Source organism: Polypterus senegalus, chromosome 5, assembly GCF_016835505.1.
Source record: "Polypterus senegalus isolate Bchr_013 chromosome 5, ASM1683550v1, whole genome shotgun sequence".
NCBI lineage: Eukaryota > Metazoa > Chordata > Cladistia > Polypteriformes > Polypteridae > Polypterus > Polypterus senegalus.
The window spans coordinates 184,356,680-184,382,301 of record NC_053158.1 but is presented as its reverse complement, the minus strand read 5'-3'; the positions used below and the strand labels follow the sequence as shown (position 1 = coordinate 184,382,301).

Genomic DNA, 25,622 nt, shown 5'->3' with positions numbered 1-25,622 from the left:
TAAGCAACTCCCTAATGTGTAACACCTCACAAATGCTATAATAATTGTTTTCAATAGTAAACAGTTGTTACCATTATAGTAGAAGTGAACACTGTCAGGTAGTGGTTCATAGGCAGGTGCAAAAACTGGCCCTTTGTGTTCAAGAAACTTCCATTTTGTGCCATCTAGAGATTTCACTTCCTCCCACCTAGAAAAAGAAAGTACAATTAAAAGGTTTTAAGTGTAATTTTGCAAAAAAAAAACAACACCTACACAACCCCAACTTGTAAATTTTATCCCAATATCCATCAAACTCTTCTTAAAACAAAGAGAAAACCTGACAAAAATAAAGGCAATAGTTTATACCAGTGTTTGTGAACTGCTGTGTTGCAAACTGACTGGGGAAGTTGGAGAGATTTCAGTGGCTGAGAAGATCACAATTAAATCCTCTGCTGTATCCATTTGCTGCTCATTTTATTGACAAACTTAATAAATATTTAGTTTCTAATCACACAAAGGAGCTTTCAAATGTTGCTTGGGCTCATCAATGAACATAAAAAGATAAAACTGGGCTACAAGGGCAAAAGAACAACTGGTTTGTACATTTACCTAAATCATTAAGAAGAATTGTACATGAAATTTTAAGAACAGCCACCAATTTGATAATTAAAAACACAATTTTAACTCCCAAAAGTGTCTAAAATTATGTAATGGCTTGAATGTTCTTCATGAACTGCTTAACAACACTAGTGCATAACATTTTTCTATAGTTCTTTATTAATAAATACTTTCTAATATTTAAATTTTATCTTAATTTTATATTTGGCTACCCAAACATTCAAGTCAAGTCAAGTTGGGGAGCATGCACTGGTACAGTGTGTTGCTGCACCCACTACAAGTCGAAACAGCTTGGGATCCCGGTTAACAACCTCCCAGGCAGATGCGTGTCCAGTCCTACCCTCTGGAAATGACCCTCTTTCTGCCGCAGCCAGGTGTTACATGGGCAACCCCTTAGCCTGGTCCAGCCACTTGGGTCCCCAACAATGAGGATGTTATGAGCCAGATCACCCTCAGGGAAATGTGCCACATGGCCGTAGTGCCGTAACTGACGCTCCCTCACAATGCAGGTAATGTGCCTCATTTGGGACTCCATGAGCAACCGCCCTTTCGACACAAAGTCAAACCAACGGTACCCAAGGATTTTCCGGAGAGACACAGTACCAAAGGATTCCAGTCTTCGTCTCAGGTCACTGGATAGCATCCATGTCTCACAACCAAATAGTAAGACTGGAAGTATCAGGACTCTAAAGACTTGGACCTTCGTCCTTTTGCACAGATATCGTGAGTGCCACGCACCCCTTTTCCAGCGAGCTCATGACCACCCCATGCTCTCCCAATCCATCTACTGACTTCACAGGAAGAGTCACCAGAAACATGAATGTCACTGCCAAGGTAAGTAAACCCCTCAACAAGGTCTACACTCTCTCCGAAAACAGACACCCTGCTAATGGCTGTGCCCAAGAGGTCATTAAAGGCCTGGATCTTTGTTTTTTATCAGGATACTTGCAAGCCCAGACACTCAGACTCCTCACTCAGTCTCTCGAGTGCCTCGATCAGAGCCTCCATTGACTCCGCAAAGATCACAGCATCATCAGCAAAGTCAAGATCCGTGAACTTTTCTTCACCAACAGATGCCCCACAGCCGCTGGACCCCACGACCTCGTCCAACACCCAGTCCATACAAGCATTGAACAGAGTAGGAGCAAAGAACACACCCCTGAATCCCAGAATCAACTGGGAAAAATGCAGAGGTACTGCCTCCACTCTGCACAGCACTCACAGTACCAGTGTACAGGCCAGTCATGATATGCAGTAACCTCGAGGGGATCCCGTGAACCCTCAGGATGTCCCACAGGGCAGCTCGATCAACTGAGTCGAACGCTTTGTAAAGATTGACAAAGGCTGCAAAGAAACTCTGCCGATATTCGTGTTTGCGCTCCAAGAGAACCCTCAGTGCCAGGAGGAGGTCAATGGTACACCTCTTAGGCATAAAACCAGACCGTTCCGGTCGCTGGTAGGGGAGCAAGTGATCACGGATCCTATTGAGGACGACCCTTGCAAGGACCTTACCAGTCACCGAGAGCAGTGTTATCCCCCCATAGTTGCTGCAATTCAGGCGATCACCCTTCCCTTTCCAGATAGAGATGACAAGTCCCATTTTCCAGTCAGTTGGGATGATGCCAGTCTCCCAAATGGAAGCAAGGATTGCTTGCAATGCCAGGAGGACAGCCTTACCACCAGCCTGGAGAAGTTCACCCCGGATACCACAGATCCCTGCAGCCTTTCCCCACCTTAGCTGGTTCATCACCTGTGCAATCTCAGTGAGATTGGGTGGTTCACAGCTAATTGGAGGATCAGCCTCAAGAACCGTGGACCAAGAGATATCCAACATCATAGCTGGAGGATCAGCTTTGAACAACTGCTCAAAGTAGCCAGCCCAGCGGGTCACAACTGCAGTGTCATCCATAAGGATGGTTCCATCAGCTGCCCTGACTGCGACTCTTCGAGGAACAGATTTAGATGTGCGTAATGTTTTGATTCCTCTGTAAGCAGGACGTGGGTCACTAGACCACAGATGGTGTGTCACTTGCTCACAGATTCCTCTAACAAACGCCTCTTTATCTGCCCTCGGAGCCCTCGCAGCCGTCCTTCTCAGTTCCCAGACCAGAGCTGCCATTGAGCCGTGTGACCCAAACATTGTGGTCAAAAATTAAATGGGAAGTTCACTTAACCCCCCCCCTTGGATATACAGACTTGTTATAACAAGAATGTCCATTTTGTTATCTCAAAACATTTTTTGTGTTTTATAAATGCTAAATATATAATAATTATAACCTCTAGAGGAAATTAAATAAGTAACTATTCAGTAAACATTAGGCTTCACAATTAATTGTATATTAACTGCAAGTACAGCATTCCATTTGGTAGTTCTGCTTTATCAGAAATTGAATTTTCCCAGATACAGATTGCTCTAAACATGCAATAAGTTTCGTAATCAAGCACAGACACATTCGCCATGTGAATTGGAGGCACTCGCATCACAGTAACCATTACAAGAGACTGTGCTGAATGCAACCTTAGAAGTCTGGTCCACAACATAATGTTTTAAAAAGGTTGCCTTTCTTTCTCATGTTTACAACATTCTTCCGAAAAACTAAAAAGTAATGCTGAATCTAGATTACCAAAATTTTCTTTTACTACTGAAATTTGCTCAGTAGAAATGATGTTGATCAAAAAAGCACAGTGTGAAAGTGCAGCCGTATAAAATTCAACCACATAGTTCACCAAGGTGAGAGTGAATGAAAGATAAGACAGCTCGCTGCACCCAGTCCCAATAACATTAGGTGCAGGAGACAAAGCGCCATTAATTACATATTCACACAATACCACAGGACTGTATCCAGCAGTTTACCGAAAACAAATTCAGATAAAAAAAAAAAAAAGTCATTGTGTTTTGTTTGTCAAAAACCAAGGCTCAAATGAAAACTTTGACTATTTTTTGTTTAAAAATCAACCATCCAGGTCTCTCTCTCTCACTGCCTTTACTTGATGCCAAATTTAAAAAGGTATCTAAAAGAAGGGTCGCTCAATGCAAAACAACTGTTTTGCGGTTAAAAGAACAATGGAAGCATGCATAACCTTAAGATTTCATTATATTGATGAGAAAATTACACTTAAAAGGGGGCAATTAAAATGGCACTTTAAATCTGTCATGTAGCTTTTGTTACAGTATTTTTCTCAAAAAAAAAGGGACACAACTGCTCAATGACCAAGTCCACACCAGACTCGAGAACTGTGTTACCAGTTCGATATCTCTTGACCTTGCTATATATTAATGTGGTTTACATGCCTGTACAAAAGAACTTTCCGGTCGTGTTTACATCAACATTTTAATCTTGCATTGCTGCTATTTAAAATTGTATTAGGTACTTTGATTTTTACATACATGTGCAACTTTTGTTATCTTAATACAGAAAAACCCAAATGTAACATTCTAAACGGTTTTTCTACATTTTATATTTTTGAATAGTAAGTGCTGATGTGATGGATTGGTTTAGTAGCAACATTTGTTTTGAGAAAAAAATTGGGAATGTTTGTTGTATACTTTAATTTCATAATTATTGGAATATCAGTAATCAGTAAAAACAGAAACATTAATTGGTCTATTTCTTTATTGTAAAAATAAAAAGAAACACTATTAAAAACACATTTTTATTCTAATATACCATTGAACAATTTTACATTGACAGTTAAGCAAAATGAAGGCTCTACTATACTGTATGTACAGATATGCAATTGGGAAGACAAAGTACTGCTCTAACTGAGGCGCTGTTAATTGAAATATACATTCGCAATCATATTATCTGAGGTAATAATCGTCACTGTTATTTTTGTTGTAATAGCGCACTCTCAAGGAAAAAAATACTAAGCATCAACAGCTCACTATCTAGAACTACGTTTTCATTCCCTTTAATTTTCGGACCGTAGCAGACCCCTTTATCCAAGACGACGACCAAAGCAAGTTGTAATACTTATACGAATGATTAGATCATCATGTATCATCAGTGATTTTAAACCACATGCCTGGAACAAATTAAAAACTATGCTTATAAAGATCTAAAGTCAATATTAGTTTTAAATAAAACAGGATGGTACAAACAAAAATATTTTTCAAACACAATTGCCTTGTATTCACTTTTGACAAAGCGCATTATTAATAATACATCCAACTTAGAAATCGGTTTCTGTAGTAACTACAGAACTACTAAATTGCACACCAAGGATAAATTATCATGGAATCAAGAATAATCACCTTCACCACTCTTAAGCAAATCAATATGGTAAGTAAAATAACTTGTGTGCCCAGTGATTGCATGCATGTTTTTTGTTTTCTTCGCCTCAACATTCATTGCGGTTACTCGTAAAACGTCGGAAAAAAAAAATCGCTACCGTTCAATGTCGGAACTGTCAGGTAGGGGTGCCGAATAAACACATAACCTAATATAGCAGCTCATTTTAAACCATTCCCGTTAATCGCACAACATTTTTACCGAAACTTCTCTGCACGCTTCTTCGGACTGCAGCATACTACAGTGAGGTACGACAAATGACGAAATGCTGACAGCGTAGGGAAGGAGACTCTTATAACTTGACAAAAAACTGGGTGCCATGCCGCAGGGCTGCACACCATTTCAAAGAGCTCCGGTGAATTTCGCGTGCTGTCGCACGTGTCATTCTCACTTAGCAAAAAACTTCCTGACCGGTGAAGTCAACTTACAGCAGGAAGCCGTCACTGTTAACCGCCCTCGTACGGCCGTTTCATCCATCCCTACACAATACTACATTCCACAATGAATCGTTCCACTTACTTTGTATTGCAAGAAATCTTCCTTATCCCAAATCATTTAACATGCATAGGAAACTAGCACTGAAATACTGTCCCGAAATCTATTAGCAAGGGGAAACTGGTGTTAACAGAAGTCACCGTGTACAGGGCGAAGAAACATCTATAGCTTGCTATGTGCTTCAATACAATGAACCTATGAGATTTAAAAAGGGGAATTATGGGTAGTTTGACAGATCAGCGGTACTCGTACCTGATGGCAGACACCTGATGTTAGGCTAAGCAGCAATTCAAATCTTGTAGGTGTGTGTTTGATGGGGCTCTACAATTGACTGGTCCATCGTCCAGAGTTAGTATTGCCTTATAACTGATGCTGTAGTGACAGGTTTTAGCCCCCATGACCTAGAACTAAATCAAGCTTGTCTAAGTAATGTTATGTGAACAAAGTTAACAGCTAATCTGATCAGTTTCATGTTGAAAAGGATGTACTGTATGTCATAATTTATTTTACAAATGTGTGTTTTCTGGTGTTACAATTCAAGTTACTTGCAGACTAGTTCATGCACCCATGTCTAAAGAGGTTTTGATGTTGTACAAATGGTGGAGCAGTCCTTGACTGTTGGAAAGATCAATGATCACTCCTGTTCCCAAGAATAACTGACCAAGAGCAGACTTTTTCTTAGGAGACTGGGTTCCTTTAATGTGGGTAGTGGACATCCTTCACATATTCTCTGAGATAGCCTGTAACATCACTGGAAGAGAGGCCCACTGAATCAATAAGCTGATTAAAAATGCAGGTTCGGCTATGGGACACCCTCAAAACTTCCTAAAGGTAGTAGCGAAAGAGAGAATGAAAACAAAATTGGAGTGCCATTATGAACAACATGCTGTTCTACCCATCTAAAACAGATTAAAATCCATGTAATCAACATGGACCTCAGTGTATTCATCATTAACGTCTATTGTGCAGCATTTATTAAAATGCATTTTGTAATGCTCGTAATACTTAATGCACTGCATTTTCCAACAAATAGCATATCACATTCACACTGCTTTTATGAATCCCATAACAAACAGCACATGACAGAGACATAACCCTGGAGAGACATTCACATAGGCATTTGCCCTTTTATTAAAATGGATGCTGCAAATCCCTCTTCTCTCTAAAACAAAGTACTTTCAACCAATGAATTATTTAGCAGACGTATGTCAAGAAACATTGCTGGGGCTTTTTTTATACCAATGGCAATACATCTGTAGAATACCTTACTGAGGCTGCAACTGCCAAGTCGGTAGTTTTCTTTCTTTTTAATCTTCTTTCTTTTCAGTCATTCTGGTGTGTGTTCAGACCATAGTATGTGTATATATATATTTTTTTTAATGAGCTTCTGCAAAACGTTAAATTTTCCCCTGGGGAGAAAAAGTTACATCTCTATATCTATATCCATCTATCTAATGAGTACTTCATCTTTGACTAACTAATTAAAAAAATGCTCATGATATAGCAGTAGTGGTATTTAAAAATCTGAGAAAGCTAAAACATTCTTAGGATAAAGATGAACATCAAATGATATTTTATGACACTGTAACAACATTCTTGGTGTAAATGTCAAGAAATTTAAACAAATTATTATAGACGTCAAATGGGAAAAGACCATAGTCTTACATACTTTAATTAATGATGGGTTAATCAAGAGAGTAACATTAAAAAAATAAACAGGAAACCAGGCATAATAGATAGATTGCTGAAAATTGTTAACTGTATTCAAAACATAACCAGCATTAGCTGTAATGCAAAAAATTAAAAAAATTTTCAGAGTTAACCTTAACTTAGCATTGGAATGTTACTGCACATTTGAATGCTTCCGATATCATTTTAAAATAAAGTTAAAGTCTGACATGAAAAGTGCAGGATCCCTGAACAAGACTGTATAACAAGAAAATGATCCCTGACTAAGTCTGCATAACTTGGATCATCAATCCATGAACTCAAATCTTTGAGCTTATAGTGTCATTCAGTAAACTCACCACTTCCATTTGTCATCCCCCTGTTTATTCTTTTCTTCATCTTCTTTTAGGACAGTGTGCTTGTTATCCTTTTCATTCTTTATTATCTTTTTCCGTGTCGATGTATCGCCAGTGTGTTTTCTCTTTCTGCTATGTGCTTCCTCCCTTTCATTTGTACTCCCCGATTCTGATTGGTGTGACTTACTCTTATGTTGTTTTTTCCTCTCATTGCTGTTCTTGTTTAGCTCTTTATCTCTATGATGCACATCTTTTGCTTTATCAAGGTGCCGGCTCTCTTTCTTGTCCTTTTTGGACCTTTTCTCAGATTTTTCTTTTTTAAACTCTTTATCTATTTCAGTTGTTTCATCTTCCTTTTTCACTTTTTCTCCATGTTCACCCATGGCTATTCTTTCCATTGACCTCTTTTCATCATATTCTGTTGTGTCCATTGCTTCAGTGTCATCAGGCTCTTCTTTCAAATTGTCTTCCTCTTTCAGACGGCTGTCTGAAGTACTCTTTAAATTTTCAGTTTTTTTCTTGTCTTCTGAGTTGCTTGCTTTTAGGCTCTACAATTAAAACAAAAATGCATTCCTTAGCTGACCACAAAATGGAATAAAGGCAGCTGACCTCACATTAAAAAAAAAAAACTTTACACTACTTTAATAAGATGAAAAGAATAAATAGGGTTTACTCACGTGTACAGTGAAAATCTTACTTGTATGTGGAACAGTTGGCAATTATGCTTTAAACAGTAATAAACTATTCCATGCAAGAAATTATAGAATAATTGTAATCAAACCCCAGTGCCATAAGGCAGCACTTCCAACTAAACTGCCACCTGTATTCCTTCAGTCTGGTCAGGCCAGCATAAAAGGCGCTTGCTTTTCACATAAAACACTAACTCAGCTGTCTGAAGGAGGAGTGTTTAAGGTTACAAGATATTTGTATCTATAAAACAACCTGGTGTAGACCCCCTTGACTAATAGAGTTATCCAGGCAGGAACCATTTGTAGAATATTCTCTCTTATTGACCTTGGGTGGCTTGCTATTTCATGGAATCATATGGATTCAAACAAACTCCTGAGGTTTACAAGAAAACAGGACTATACCACTAATCTAGATTTTCTTTTATAATGTTCATATACTTTGTGTACCTCACACAATGTATGCCCTTCACACACATCTATCTCTTGCATGTACACACACAGCATGCTTCAAAATAACTTCTGCTAACAACAAAAACATTCCTTTTGGGGATGAAATGGCATTACAGGTCACATTCTTATACATGTTATACCCTTATTAAATATTAAGTCAGCAGAGGCAATTCTCATCTTTAGAGAACAAACATAATATATTAAATAATATATTTTTATATTTACACGGAGCAATTAGGAAGAGAATTTCATTCTTTAATGACAACCTCTTCTGTTAACTTCGTAATTTTCTTTTCATTCATAACCACTAATATTCAAAATGAAAAGAAAATTTTTATATGCTATGACAAATACTAAAGAAAATACATTTAACAATTCCTGTTATCTGGAATCGTAGTAAGTAAAAAAAATAATTAGTACCTTGTGCTGGTCTCTGCTGCTATGTGTCCTGTCATTGTCTGATTTGTGCTTTTTAGAATTTTTTTCTGAGCTGCTTAGAAAAAAAAAAAAATTTTGCTTTATGAAGTCCAGAGACGATAAAGTTGTTTCTTACAATGAACTTTCAATCTGGTTGAGTTTTCCTTTGGACTGCTACAGTCTGTTCTTATCTTATCACCATCAAGTACCTGAGCATTTGTTACATTGCTAGTATAACATCTACCCACCTAGATATATACACACACACAATATATATATATATATATGGAAGTGAAGGTGTGTGATACGGTTTGCATATTTGCAGCTGGAGATCCACAAAGGGAGAATCAACAGGACATACATTTACTGTAACTGGGAAAATGTACAAGTAAGATTTAAGGCCAGTACTAAATGTGTCAGAGAGCTGGCTGAATCTTGGCCATCAAACAAAAACGCCATTAACAGACATTTGGATATAAACCCAGTATATGCAAACTTAAGAAGAACATATTCATAATAAATAAAACTTTACGACCAATACTCCTTCCAACCCCCACCTCATTTTGCTAAATATATTGCCTTTGATTCTTGGATGTCTAAGCATTATCCTCGGAAGGCTCCTGGCAGGGGCTGAAAGCTCAGGAATAAAAACTACTTTATGATACGCGATTCATTTTCTCCCTTTGTGGATCTCCAGCTGCAAATATATTTTATATATTATATATTTATGTATACTTTTAAGCATTAAATTAACATTGCGTTGTACTAGGATGAGAAAGGTTTATTGTATATTTTGACAATGATTTTGCTGGCATAGTAGACTGTAACTTAGTTACGGAAAAAGTTAATTCAGAAGAATGGATATACGATATATAAACATAGTTTTGGAGAAGAATACATTTAAAAAAAATGACAGAATTATTTTTTCCCCGTCCTTTATATTTCTTTTAGTTCTTATACTAGCATTTATAGATTTTATTTTTGCTTCTACATTTCCATACTTCTGAACCATCCTTTTTTTATATTTCATCCATCTGACCGTTCAAACACTTATTGCATTTCAAGATATAAGGAGAGAAAACCTACCCCAGCAATCTTGTGTGCAAGGTAACAGCCAAACTTGGCTGGGATATTTCACTCTAAGGCACATTCATGCACATACCTATACTTCCTTATCATGAGCAAATTTATACTTATGAATCATTCTGACAGTTTTGTTTTGTTTCATTTTTTTTGTGGGAAGAATTGAAGGCATCTACGAAAATACCCACACAAAAAGGGGGAAAATGCTCAAACTCTACCCTGAGAGAAACTTGGCTTAGAATTAATCCTAAACGTGCAGAGGTAATCGCTAAAATGCCATACATTCTGGCATATAACTAAATTGTATAATTTTTTTAATCCTATCATTGGTTTGTAACAAGGACAGATATATATATATATATATATATATATATATATATATATATATATATATATATATATATATATATATATATAAATCTTTTGATAATTTTTTTTACAGTTATAAATATATAAAACCAGGACTGTTTAGGTATGTAAGGCTTGGTACTAGCAGAGGTAGTACTCCTATTCTACTGCTTCCTCTTCTCTGAAAAAGTGGTGTAAGGTTTTGGAGGACTGCTGAGAGCATGTGCTCTTCTGGGGAGCAGTAGAAATGGTGGGATTGAAGCACAGAGTATGTTATTACTTTACAGCAGTAACATAAAGCTAGCCATCAGAGTAGAGTAATAACCTAATACTCACTCAATATCCCCAAAAGGCATGATACATAGTGGCAATAAAAAAAAAAAAAAAAAAGATTGCAGTTAGATGAGAACTCTATTAATGCCAGTGCTTCTGAAGCTGTAAATAAAAATGTATATTCAAATTTAAGGAATGTGACTACCAGCTGAGAATACAATTTCCATTACAAGAGAAATCCTATTTACTGTACCCTTTCCAATAACCCTATACAGCCATTTTAATCATTTGTATACTGTATTGCTTCTTAATAATTACAAACAACTATTAACAAATAATAAAAGTTATACACAAAAAAGGAAATTTTACATTGAACCTTTACTACAGGTAAATGCTCATGATATAGCATTAGCAGGTTATTAAAAAAAAGACTAATATTTTAGTAAATTAGGAAATTTATATTACCCTTCGGCCTCCTCCAGTCTTTGTTTTGCTGTAAGTTGATAGCTACATCCAGGCTCCATCTTACTGAAGTGTACAAGAGGACTGTAGCTTAACAGCAGACTAACAGTTAACATATTCCAGATTTCACATTGCATTCACTGCAATGTCAGTAAATTGTGCTAAACACAAAACTACTCAAACAGTCTTGGGCATCACACACCTTCTATTATTTAATCTATGTTCCTTTAGTGGCAGTACATCTGTGCCATTATCCTCTCGTTTCATGGCATTTGGATGCTTGCTGTGGTCTGAAAGTTCTTCAGTTTTCACCAGGGCCTTTTCACTTTTTGGATGTTTGTCCTTTTTGGTTCTACTATCACCATTTTTCTGTAACAAAGCAAAATTTCTCCACTAAGAACAAAATACCAAAATAAAATTAAAACTGCATTATGGTAACCAGTGTTATTTACACAGACATGAGCACGCTTCACATTTCCTTCTTAGAATGTGTTTTGTGTAAAACTCCAAATGGAACAAAGCATACCATATGTATGCTTTTCAAGGGTGTAAATGTTCAAGGGTGATTTTACTTCCAAGATATTTTTGACAGATTCTGTAGAATCTACTAGTACACATCCTGTAGTTAAACAAATAAGTAATAAATGAAAAAATGCCACAAATATTCATTACTGCAAAACAAATGAAATTTTAAACTATTTAAATTAAATGTGCATTTCAGGAACACTGTACTTTTCTTCTCTGAAGTACTTAAAAATTGGCAAATTATATATCATATTGTTTACTAATATCACATTTTATTATTCACTTTGCCTCATAGTTATTTAAAATTAAAAAATGAAACCTCTGAAAAAGACACCCCCACTAGAAAAATGAACTGTTCTGTAAAACACATGAACTTTACCTCGTGACAGTACATTATCAAGAGGTGAGGAGTCTTTAAACCTAAGGTTGTACATGTATAGAGTTTTTACACTTTTAACATGTTTCAGATGTATATTCTCTTACATTTTTGTGTATAACTGTTTTGTTGTTAAACCTCCCTGCTGCTAACAGTATAGAACAATAATTCTGCCATGCTTCTAGCTTTATTTTTTAATAAGCAAAGCAATACAATTCCGACAAAATAGAAGAGAAAAATAAACAAAAACAAAACAGACACACACACACAGCTTTAAATAACATTCTCAAACCTGCTTAATTTAATTCAAGGCTGTGGGCTGACCACAGCATATTAAATCTGACAACTATGCAGGTCATTGCAATAACCTGAAGTTATTTTAAAGTTGATGAAAGCCTAGTGTGTGCTTGGTGTGTGGGTGTATTTGTGTCTGTGCTGCGGTGGGTTGGCACCCAGGCCGGGCTTGGTTCCTACCTTGTGCCCTATGTTGGCTGGGATTGGCTCCAGCAGACCCCAGTGACCCTGTGTTCGGATTCAGCGGGTTGGAAAATGGATGGATGGATGGATGAAAGCAACTTTAGACAATGCATAATGTGTAGCATGGTGCTTAATCTTGCTGAACGTATTCATGCCATAAAAAGAATGTGTATGGTCAGCAACAATGCCTAGGTAGGTTGTGGTGTTCAAATGATGCTCAGTTTGTATTAAAAGCTCCAAAATTGCCAAGAAAGCATTCTCCAAACCATTACACTTCAACAACCAGTCCATACTAATTACAACAGACCAGTGGCACTTATAAGGGTCTGGTCCTGGACTATAGGAGTCCCCTTGGGATAGACCACCTGGACCCACTGCAGTTTGCCTATCAGACAAGGGTTAGAATGGAGGATGCAATTATCTGTCTGCTCTACAAGGCTTATTCTCATGTGGACAAAGCTGGCACCACTGTGAAGATTATTTAATTTCTCCCATGCCTTCAATACCATCCAGCCATCCCTGTTAAGAAGTAAGTTCAGAGACACGCAGTTGGATAAAACTATAGTGTCCTGGATAACATTAGATTCAATAAACTTTAATAATCCCAAGAGGAGATTCAGAATTTATATGGGACTATTTGCCCAACTGTCTGCAGATTGTGAGATTCAAGGACAGTGTTTCTGATACGGATGTGAGCAACACTAGAGCACTACAAAGAACAGACCGGTCTCATTTTTTATTCACTCTATACACCCGAGATTCTAATCTATAAACACCAGGTCATTCCACTTGCAGAAATTCTCAGATAATTCTGCAATTATGGGGTATATTGATAACGGGGATGAGACAGGAGGAGAACTTGGTTTCTTGGTGCTGAAAGAACTGTCTGCAACTTAACATTAGAAAGACCAAGGAACTGGTTACTGACTTTCACTACAGCAAATAGCCTCTACACATGGTCACCATTTAGGGAGTGGATATAAAAGTCGTGTACTCCTAAAAGTACTTGAGGGTCTACATCTATGACAGGTTGGACTGATCTCGTAATACAGAGGAACTATATATGAAGGGGTACAGCAGACTATTTCTTAGGAGACTGCATTCCTTTAAAGGTGGATAATGACATCCTTCACACCTATAACTTTCTGATGACCAGTGCAATTTTCTACACTGTGTTTGGCTTCCAGAGATGCCCACTGAATCAACAAGCTAATTAATCTGGTGAGATGGGGCTCAGTGAACAACACAGAGAAGACCACTGATTTCAGTCGATCACGTGATGACAATTATGCCACAATTTTTATCAATGAGGAAAAGGTATAGTGTGTGTCAAACTTTAGGTTACTGAGGATATGTATTTCCAGAAGCATTTTATAGACAGCTAATACCATTAAAACAAAACTAAGTGCCATTGTGAACAATGCTGCAAAACCTCTCTCTGACGCACTACTACTGGGCTCCTTTAATTCAATTTACAACAACTGCAATACGCCTGCATAATGTCTCGCTGTGACTTTGACTGAAAGGTCAGAGGTTTTCTTTCTTTTTAGTCATTTTATTTTGCGTTTAGACTGAGAGATAGAGAATGTGTGTGTGTATATATTTATTTACTGAGTTTTTGTAAAATGCCAAATTGTCATGTCACTTGGGGACATACAAAGTTCTGTCTATACTACTGATGGAAGGAAGAAAAGGTTAACACATTCCTGCTGATTACGCTACACTCTTACCCTAAAATCTGCTTGTTGTAGGGGAAATATAGATTTATCAGAACAAATAACAGACCACCTATCCAGTTTTGTACATAACAAGTTTATTGTAACTTCATCTTCCTGCGTAACTTCAGCAGTATAACCTAGTGTGGCCTTCTGCTGCTGTAGCCCGTTCAATTCAGGGTCTGAAGCACTTTGCATTCAGAGAGACCCTTTAACCCCTCTACACACCACTATTTTAAACAGCTGTCATTTGAGCATCAGCAACCTTCCTGAATGGGTCTAGCTATTGTCCCCTGACTGCTGTTAATACTGAGGTCATTTTTGTTTACTGTAATATTCTTTATCTACAACAGGGGTGCCCAATACGTCAATTGTGATTGACAGGTAGGAAATTTTTTTTTTTTTTTTTAAATTTTAGTCTATAATATACCCTCCCTATGGCATTTGCCACTTGATTGACATAGAGGGTGGCCAGTTTTTTTTTCTTCTAACACACTGGTCATCCCGCACCCACAATCAAACACACAAGCTACTGCAAAACTTCGGCTATCTAAGTGATTTAGTTAGCCCTCCAATTTATATCGACTAAAGAAAGGATTTTAAAAAAAATTATTGTTTATGGGCTGGATGTGGAATTGGAAGAGGATTTTTTCTCTCACAATGTCACAATCGAAGTGCGTTTGTCTGATCTATCAATCTATCATTGCTATTCCAAAGAAGGAAAATCTGGAAAGGCACTTTCAAACTGTTCATAAAAACTACGAAACAGACGTCCTTCCGAAAAGCGATCTGAGAAAGAGAAAGGAGAGGAAACTAAAATCGCAGTTAATTGGACAGCCGTAATTTTTCATTCGGCTGAATTCAAAAGCAAAGGCAGACACACCAAAGTATCACTCCGGGCGAGTCACTCGATCATTAAGCATAAAAAGTCCTTCCAAGATGGAGAGATGATACAAGATGCCTTCGTTGAGGCATGGCTAGGGAGAAACTCCTGCTGAAATTTCAAGACCCCTGGCCGGAGAAAAAGAAGCTTCTCTTTGTCATTAAACATGCAGAAAACAAGCAACTTAATAATGATCAATGGCCACTAGACTTGGCATATATTTTCCCGATCTGACCAACATGTTGAATGAGCTTAATTTACAGCGGCAAGGAAAAGAGAAAACCATGGTCAATATGATTAGCTCAGTTAATGCTTTCAAACGAAAAATGCAACGTCTGTCCTCAAAGCTGCAGCGCCTTGATTTGGGGAACATCCAAAACCTCGCCTCAGAGCTGGAGACGCAATGGAAGGCGTGTGTGCAACTTGACAGCATCCGTCACAAAGAGCAGTGAAAATTGTCTGTCAGACTTTATCTAATGGAAAAAAAGTAACGATTCGAGTGTTGCCCAATGTAGCGGAGTAAGAGTAGCGTTTCTTCTTCACAGATGTACTCAAGTACAAGTAAGTTTAAAAGTACAATTTTTTTTAAAAAGTAACTCAAGTACATGTAACGAAGTACATGTAACAAAGTAAATGTAACTCGTTACTACCTACCTCTGATACTCAGTGTGTATATTTCTACTAAAGACTGACATTATTGCTCTTTCTTGAACTTTACAAGAATTTATGATTTCTACAAATTTAGCATGGGTATCACTTAACCTATACAAAAGAAAAAACTGAACACATATTCCTGTTAAATGTAATCCTGAAAGCAGCTCATAAGATGGTCTGAACGGGCACCTTGTTATGTTGCTCTTTCCTATTATGCAAATTCTTGTCATGGTGAGTTTTCTGCTTTTTAGACCTGTTCGGAGATCTGAAAAGAAAAGGGTGATACATTACATAAAATCAAAATGTATTTCAGCATCTATTTTAAGATACAATTTTATGTGAACTGAGATATGAATTTCCAGATATCTCAAAATAACTTCCCCAGCATTTCACATTTTGAGGTTATATCCTATACATTTAAAGTTATCTCAAATGCATATCAAGATATTTTTAAATGACAGGAAATCCCACTGAAAACAGAAAATGTTATTGGAAGTCATTCTGAGATATCACAAATTACATTTCAGGTACTGTATTTCATAATGCACACAAAGCATTTGAGGTATGTTAAAACAAACACCTGCATTTATTTTCATGTATCTATCATTCATTTTAAGATATCTTAAATACACTTTGAGATGTTAATTTAGTTAGCCATATTCTTGTTATCAATTAACATTATATTAATTATTAATATTAATTTATTAGGCTGGTCCAAAAAATAAAAATCAGATTCAAGTTATCAACAACAAGGTGATTTTTATTCTTTAAACAACACAAACAAATTAATGAAAACAACATTTAGAGGTCACTCTGGCAGCATTTATGTCATTTGAACTGAACAGCAGTCAACTGTTCTACAACATTAGCACCGTCTTTGATGAAGTTGGAACATTCTTGCGATAGTTTACAGAAGAATAAACAGTTTCTGTTCTTCCTTTGTCAGTATGTCATTGTACTTTTCGATGAGACTTATTCCTCTTTCAGATGCATTGTTCACTGCCGTTATGTGTGCCAACAGTTCATAAAATTTGTTGAAGATAGGCTCATCTGTCCACTAATCTAGTTGTTTCTCAAGAAACCACCAAAATTTTTGTGTGTTTCCATAAGGACAAGAAAGAAGGCTGTTGTTCTTTCCATTACCAGATCCTCCAGCTTCAGCTGTTCAGATTCATTTGTGATCTTAGGAAGTCGAGAAACGTCTGGTAACCGATGCGGACTTTGCACCAGCTTTTCCTTTGTTTCTGCCAAGACTATCATCAAAAAGTAGAAACTCCTACTTACTACTAAAATGTTCTAGATGCTCTTATTTAATAGTATAAAGGTTTTGCAAACTTCCACTTGCTACTAGAATGTTCTCGGTTCCACTTTTTTTTTTATTGTATACTAATCAATTATTCAGTTAATAACTCCATACTATGCATGTACTAACAATACAAGTAAAATGATCAGAATGGAATGACCTCTAAATGTTTCACAATCAGGCAAGCATTTCACAGGTAAGCAAGCTATCCTCAATGTACAAAAAAAGCCTTCTAAAGAAATGAAACAATACAAACATCAACATTTTGCATTGGCTGTGTGCCACCCTAATATACTGTATATGTACACACACAGATCGTAAGTGTTGTTCTACTAACACCCAGGCCACCTAGCAGTACCTTTCGGTGTCCTCTTCTCTGTGATGTTTCATCACTTCATCCCTCTCATTTAAATGATCGTGTTGTTTGAGGTCAAAAGTAAAGTTACTGTTTACATCATGGGATAGACTGTCAGAACACACAGAATTGCATTTCTCATCCAAGCATGATAACTGCAGACTTAAAAAGAAAAAAAAGGTGATTATTAAATTTACATCTATACAATAAACCTGTCATAACATAATGAAACATTCAGGTAATGTCATCCTATATTTTTATCAAGAATTCATAACATTATTCAAAAGCAATTTAAGTTACTAATTTTCTTTTTTTTCCCTAAAACTTATACTACGGTTATGGAATATATGTCATTTTGATATATGTTTTAGGTTGGGCCTCTCTGGCAGTGTCTTGAATTGGTCTGAATCCTACCTGGCAGGTTAAAAATGCTTTGTTAGTTGTGGTAATTATACTTCAAAGACACATGATATTCTATATGGTGTTCCACAAGGCTCTATCCTGGGTCCGCTGCTCTTTTTGATCTACATGCTTCCGTTAGGTCAAATTATTCGGGGCATAACGTGAGCTACCACAGCTATGCTGATGACACACACCTGCATTTATCAATAGTACCTGATGACCCCCGACTCTGTTGTTTCACTAACACAATGTCTTACTTGTGTTTCTGAATGGATGAGTAGTAATTTTCTCAAGCTAAATAAAGAGAAAACTGAAATTTTAGTAATTGGCAATAATGGATATAATGAGGTTATTAGAAATAAACTTGATGCATTAAGATTAAAAGTCAAGATGGAGGTAAAGAATTTAGGGGTAACTGTTGACTGTGACCTGAATTTTAAAATCAGATATTCATCAGATCACTAGGACAGCATTTTTTCACTTAAGAAATATAGCAAAACTTAGACCTCTTATATCACTGAAAGATGCTGAGAAATTAGTTCACGCGTTTGTTTTCAATCGACTAGATTACTGTAACGCACTCCTCTCAGGACTACCCAAAAAAGACACAACTAGTGCAGAATGCAGCTGCTAGAATCTTAACTAGGGAAAGAAAATCTGAGCACATCTCTCCAGTTTTGATGTCACTACACTGGTTACCTTTGTCATTCAGAATTGACTTTAAAATACTGCTTATGGTTTCCAAAGCCTTAAATAATCTCGCTCCATCTTATATTTCGGAATATCCGACACCTTACATTCCAAATCGTAACCTTAGATCTTCAAATGAGTGTCTGCTTAGAATTCCAAGAACAAAACTTAAAAGAAGTGGTGAGGCGGCCTTCTGCTGTTATGCACCTAAAATCTGGAATAGCCTGCCAATAGGAATTCGCCAGGCTGATATGGTGGAGCACTTTAAAAAACTGCTAAAAACTCATTACTTTAAGATGGCTTTCTCAAAACTTCATTTTAGTTTAATCCTGATGCTCTGCATATTTAATTAACTATCATTACTATTCATGGTGGCTCCAAAATCTGTACTAACCCTACTCTCTCTCCTGTTCTTTTTCTGGTTTTCTGTGGTGGCGATCTGGCCATCACCACCTAATCAAAGCACCGTGATGTTTCTACATTGATGGATTAAAGGCCAGATGTCCACGTGACCGTCATTATCAAGTTCTTCCATGAGAACCCTGAATACAATGAGGACGGATCATTTATGTTAGGTAGAATGCCCATAGGGGGCTGGATGGTCTCGTGGCTTGGAACCCCTGCAGATTTTATTTTTTCTCCAGCCATCTGGAGTTTTTTTTTTGTTTTTTCTGTCCTCCCTGGCCATCGGACCTTACTTTTATTTCTACGTTAATTAGTGTTCTCTTGTTTTAATTCTTACTTTGCCTTTTTTTCCTCTTTCTTCATCATGTAAGGCACTTTGAGCTACATTATTTGTACAAAAATGCGCTATATAAATAAATTTTGTTGTTGTTGTTGCAAAGCTGTCCCTCCTCTTGGTTTTTACTTGCCTAGGCTTTGCTGCTAAGCCCAATGAACTCATAATATCTGCATATAATGATAAAATAGCCCTCATATAGGAAAAATATTAGAACAATCATATGCTGGAAGGTTTATGTCTTTGCAAAAAGACAAAAATACACAAACTTTATAAAACATCACTTTAGCACATATATTAAGATATTTATTTTAATCAGATTAGATAAACTGTATTAATCCCAAGATGAAATTCACAATATAAAATCTAGAGAAATAAAAAGGTAAAAATATATGAAAATAATTTTTTAGATTATTACTCTTCTTCAGAGTCTGTGAACCTCACTCACACCATATTTTTTTTAGCAAACTTGCACATTAAAATTGTTTTCCATTTCTGTGTGAACTGCATCACTGATATGTAAAGTATATGTTCTAATTTTAAATTAATCCAAACATACGAACCATCCGTTTTCTACCAGTTGTTCCTTAAGTTTCATCCTTGTAATATCCTCTTTTTTGTTGATTTCTCCTTTAACAGCATTGGCCAGGGCTTCATTTCTCTCTTGATGTCTCTCTCCATCTTTAGTTTTTTTTTCCTTTTCCTGTAACAAAATTACATTTGCTGACTATGTGATGTATATACACTAGACATAAAAATTATAATACATTAAAACTGGAAACTTTTCTATTAGGAATGTATTGACTTTTTTTCAATAACTTATACTACCCTGATTGGGTTATGGTTAGGGATGCTCATATGGTAGGAGGAGTTCAGCATTTTATTTCGGGAGCATACTGTAAATTAGAAGCATTGCAGAGCATTTTACTATTTTTTTTTCGATTGTTAAATTTTAGCTTTCAACTTTCATCAACTGGAAATGATAAAGAACATCAGATTTCTAGCACAAATACAGAACAAAATAACCTACAAGTTAAATTAAACCTAGTTATATTCTTGACTTTATCATTCCTTTGAGTGGCCATCATTTTTATTGATATTGTGATTTTATAATGTAAAACCAACTAATATCTAATTTATTACAATTAATATCTAACAGAGTGTTTTGAACATGATTAATATTATGAATAGGAATGTCTTACAATATACAGTACATAAATTCTGTAATAAGTACTTACAATGGCCTTACTCTCTTCCTCAAATTGTATTTTTACTAGAAAAGATGTGTTTAAGTTTTCAATGTATTTTCTTGTAAAAAAAAATATCAGTATCGGTAATAAAATGTATTTGCCGTTTTGACATCTGTAGTTATAAATTAGTACTAAAAGTCATCTATAGTGGTAAATAACTACAGATCAAGCACCAAAAATTATTATTAAACACAAGAAATAATATCTTTGTAAGCAAATTTTAATAATAGACTATCTTCAGGGAAACTACCTAGCAACAAGGTATTTTCTTTAAAACATTACTTTTTTCCCTTGAAAACATTGCAAACTCAAAAATATTCATTTATTTTCCAACGATGCAGCTACAGCTGCTTCAGTTTTATTAAAAATTACATGCCACCTACTTTCTTCATCACTTTGTCAACCTAATTATTCCACAGCAAAATTTGCGATCTACAAGTATTTACTTTACTTTTCAAAAATAACACAACCTGTATAGTTTTTTGTATTGTGTAGAAATATTACTAATGCATATTTATATTTAATTTTCTTTGAATACACCAATCTGTTTTTCAGTTCAAATAATACAAACAAGTCTTTATCTGTAAATTATCTTTGATTATACATTTTCACAATACTGTTAACATTAAAAAATAAAGTACATTTGTAAGAATTCAATATATATTAAATATATTTTAAAAATGCATGGAGTAATTTCTTCAGAAAGACAAGCACACATACAGATTTCACATTCTCCTAAATGTTCATTAATTGTTTTATTACGAATCTAGAGACAGAATATCTAAGAGTAACACACAGACTATGGATAGCATATGTCTACCTTGTCTTGTATACATGTGCTGCTACACAAAGCTTCCTCCTCTTCTACTTTCATGGTTATATTTTGTATGCTGTGATCTGAAATAAAAGTACAGTAAAAACATATTAGTTTAACATGAGATTTGTGGAAAAAATAAATCTGATTACCACTAACCAGAAGGTATGAAGCAAATGTTCTTCATATATAAATATGAAAATTTTGAATAAAAGATAACAAGCCTGCAAACCACACTATGTACACAGCACATGCGCAGTAGATGGTAGTCGAGTCTTTTCTGATATTCTAACAACATTCAACAATCATGAACAAAACATATTTTTGCCACTTTTGTTAATATTGTGGCACCCCTGACGCTACAATGCAAATTTCCAGCAGAATTAAAAACACAGAAATTAAAGTGGCCTGGCCATTAATTTGAGCCCACGAATAAAATCTAACAATTCCAGTCTTATAAATGCCCCTTTCGAGTCACTGTCCCTTCTGTTGGATTCTTTAAATTAATGTCATGTTCCAGTACATTAAAAAGATGGCAACAGGGATCTCTCGCCCATTCATTCACGGCTAACCTCCTGAGGCTATTCAGTGCGATGTTTAATAACAAACCAAGATTTAAAAAAAAAAACGATTCAACTTTTTTTTTACCCCTGCAGACTAATGTGGGACATCATGAGTACACAAGTTGTGTTAAGTTTCGCAATGCTGTTAAACTGTGAATTTAATTCATTTCCTCCGATAAAAGACGTGAACTTTTCATGAGCGTCAAATGGAAGCGGAATATACGACGTATAGACAGACTGCGGTCCACTATGTACAAACTAAGCGATGTTATTTTTCTTCCCCAACCTTCACATTATATCAAAAAAATAAACTACCTAACAAGCAGTGAAATGTGAAAATTCTGATTAGAGGCCTCCCGTGGGTGTATCATTACCCACTATCTGAACTAGTTGTCATAGTGTTAATACGTCCGCCGATGATGGAAAAAAGTTCCAATAATTAAAAAAAACTCTTTAATATTAACAAAAAAGTAAAAATACTCGCCTTTACCTTTCCGTTACGTTGTTTTAATAACAAACGCTCAGGAAATAAGAACAGCTCCTCCAAGTTTAACTTTCAGCGCTTCTTCGTGAACTAAGTCCACGAAGTCCGCGAACGCGCAGGCGCACCACTCTCCTTCACTCTACCGGCTGAGGTTCAATGGCGCACCTCGCTACGCGCGGAAAACAGAGCTCACCTGGTAGAATATTCGCGTTCACGATACATTTAATTGGGGCCAGCTCTTCAATAGACTAAACGGGCACACGAAACAAATAAACTTGAATTATTCCACTCTGTAATTGTTCCAACGATGAAAATGATCTGTACTAATATAAGTGAGTTCAAAGTGGTATATCCAATATGGGAAAATATAATCAGCGGTGTCTGGAATGGGAAAACTGTATAATTTAGGAACTTTCAGAAAAACTTTCTGACCTGCAATGGAAATTCTGTTGTGTAGCACTGTAGCATGCAAAAAGAAAGGAAACCTTTACAATTGGAGCAATGCCTTGTCAGGTAAACTTTAAAAAGCTTTCATGCAAAGCTCAGGTAAGAGCAGGACAAAGACTTTACTTAGTTTCCTGTAAATTGCGTAATTCCACAGATGTCACAGAAGCCAGGGAAAAATGGCAGGTAGGCATTTCATATGCCAGCCACCATAGATAAAGTTCTTCCATCTTGTCCCAGTTGCAGGCAAGGTTTCAGCAGACCAGCAGGGTAGATGTCTGTCCAAGATTAGGTCACCCTCAAGTGACAACACACCAGACATTGTTTCAGATCTTCCATCTGCACCACAATTGAAACTGCCAGCAGATGCAATGGCCTCATCAGTAACAGGTCGGAGAGGGACTGGCTTCTTGCTGCTGGTCTTACAGTAAGGTGACCTATCAGAGGTCAACTGCTCACACCTCCTAAATGGCCTGACCCTAATACAGGCCCCCCAATGGGTGCACTAGGTTTCCAAAATAAATATCAGGTAAAGGTTAGTTAGGTTAAATCCATCCTGCCCTAAACACTGACAGAAATAAAATAGAGCAGATGTTGAACTATTGTAGTAAACCGTGTGACGCAGTGGACAGTATTTCTCTACCAATTGATATATATCCTATTAATAATAACATTGTCTAAGTCTGGCAAATTTTACCAAAATATGGTCCGAATGCTTGTATTAAAAAGTGTGAGGGATTACCAGGACCCTTACCTGACCAGGTTGCCACCACAATGGAAGGACTGGGGGGAGTGTGCACAGAGCATTATCTCTCCCAGATTCCCTCTGGGTTGCAGTGATGCCCCGGATTCCCTCATGGGACTTGGAGTTTGCTGACTCAGCCCTGTTGGGTTCAGTGGGTGCCGCCAGGGAGTGCCACGGGGATTGGGGAGACCCGCCTCACCTTGAAGTGCTTTTAGACCACACTTACAAGACACTGGAAGAACTGTCAGGTGTTACATAAAAGGAGCCAGAGTCGGAAGAATGGAGGATGAAGCTTGCTGAGAGCGTCAGAGGAGGCAGTGATAGCGAGAGAAAGAAGACAGAGTTGCTTGGTGCTTATCATTGTGCTTAATTGTACTTATAGTTGTGGCATGGGAAACCCTTGAAGGAAAGAGTCTCCCACAATAAGGACTCTTTGTGCTTTTATACCTGTGTCCGAGCCTTTGTGTCAGGTGTTTGGGGAGCTGGAGTGCCCCTGGTGGCCACAAAAGTAAATATTTGAATATATTCGAACATAGGTTAAAAGTTCTAAGTACATGCTTTTGAATGCTTAATGATTACTAATATTTTGCTAAGCATGCAGCATTAATGACTTGTGAACTGTTCAGGCTTCACTTGAAATTTTCCCTTTGATCCTCTCTCTACAGGTAAAGTAATAATTGGCTTGTCCACCATCATTAAGCCCTTTAAGAGCTGATTATGGCTGAGCTACTGAGTAGTGAGTGACATCTATAACTTGTAAGATGGCAGATCTCCATAGCCTCAAAAAGAGAACAGGCTGTCAAGCAGAAAGGTCCCTGAAGAAGGGATGTTAAGTGGGTTAAAATAAGAAACTGAATATCTGATAAGATGACATATTTGACAGAATAAAAGATCTTCCTTCATGTCTACATTGCATATATTTTGTAAGTGCTAGACTCTTTTCTTCGTTTTTGTTTCTGCAGGAGTCATCACTCAGTAATCAAAAAGTCATGTACCAGAAGCAACTACTGTGTGGTGTTGCTATAATTTAGCATGGGTAGGTAATTCAAAAAATGTTCTTTACAAGACAATAATTTATATACTAAAAAACATATGGAAGGCAACCAAGCAGAAAGCTCCTAAAACAAGAATGCAATAGATATCTGTGATTTAAAACAAGAAGTTGGATATTCAGTTAGATCACAAATACTGGTCAAGAGCTTCATGTCTGAATGTTTGAAAAGTGTGAATGCATGACGTTTTTACTTGTTTAAATTGCAGGTGTCTCCACTCTGTTCTGTTTGCAAACAGAAGACGCCTCTTAGGTTTTATAGCATACTTGATCAGTGTGCAATGTACCTGTAAGATTGGGCGATCAATGAGCCTCAAAAAATGGAGATAAAGTATTCATAAGCATCAATCAAACCCATAGAGTGCTCACACTGACTATGAACAGACGGCAGAGACCGGATGAGGTCTCTTACTGGTATGGTTTGGAAAAGTTGGGCTACAATGCTAATGCATCTGTGAAACTTACTCCACAAAATTGATTTTATATATGGACTTTGCCAAGAAGTAAATGTTTCCAGATAATATTTTTGCCTTTCTGTGCTTTTAACATTTGCATTTGTTGGCTTTATTTTACAATGCATATTCAACTGCTGACATTCCTTTAAGTCCATCCATTTTTTATTCCTGCTCAAAGATGTGCAGGCTGCAGCTTATCTAGCCATTAATGGGCAAACCCATGATGCTATTCTATCCATCCTGAAAACTCTGCCAATGTTTTGTTATCCACTTTTCGTTTTAACTTCAAAGAAAATTAGAATCTAAATGTTTAACAGGATGATGTTTCTGCTTGCATTTAAGTTTCTAATCCATTTGTACCAATACTGTTAAAACCATATTTTTTGAATCAGTATTCAAAATAACAGCTAATTGCTTCTGTGTCCCTTGTTCAGAATATTGTCAGTGTCTCAAGAGTGGCAGATTATATCAATATAAACTTGATGAATTTCTAATTTTGAACACTGACTCCTTATTACTGTTTAATCTTGTTAAACCTTGCAGTTCGCATACCAGTATAAGGTGGGA

The 25,622-nt window shown here is 36.6% G+C and overlaps 1 protein-coding gene across 6 annotated transcripts in view; it reads right to left on the bottom strand.

Moving 5' to 3' along the window:
• LOC120529693 (DNA topoisomerase 1-like) overlaps nt 1–22,538 on the bottom strand; it is a 47,446-nt gene extending 24,908 nt beyond the window's left edge. For 2 of the 6 annotated variants that reach the window (XM_039753740.1, XM_039753744.1), the window contains exons 1-9: nt 22,367–22,538; nt 21,320–21,396; nt 19,813–19,952; nt 17,422–17,580; nt 15,950–16,025; nt 11,333–11,499; nt 8,968–9,037; nt 7,412–7,956; nt 72–187 (exon numbers count right to left, since the gene is read on the bottom strand). In XM_039753740.1, the coding sequence (XP_039609674.1) occupies nt 72–187; nt 7,412–7,956; nt 8,968–9,037; nt 11,333–11,499; nt 15,950–16,025; nt 17,422–17,580; nt 19,813–19,952; nt 21,320–21,373 (1,327 nt within the window). In that variant the 5' untranslated portion in view covers nt 21,374–21,396; nt 22,367–22,538. Of the gene's footprint in view, nt 1–71; nt 188–5,090; nt 5,290–5,408; nt 5,464–7,411; nt 7,957–8,967; nt 9,038–11,332; nt 11,500–15,949; nt 16,026–17,421; nt 17,581–19,812; nt 19,953–21,319; nt 21,397–21,961; nt 22,142–22,360 lie in introns of those variants that run through there. The other 4 variants (XM_039753742.1, XM_039753743.1, XM_039753746.1 and 1 more) reach the window with 4 other exon arrangements.
• Nucleotides 22,539–25,622: the final 3,084 nt, after the last annotated feature.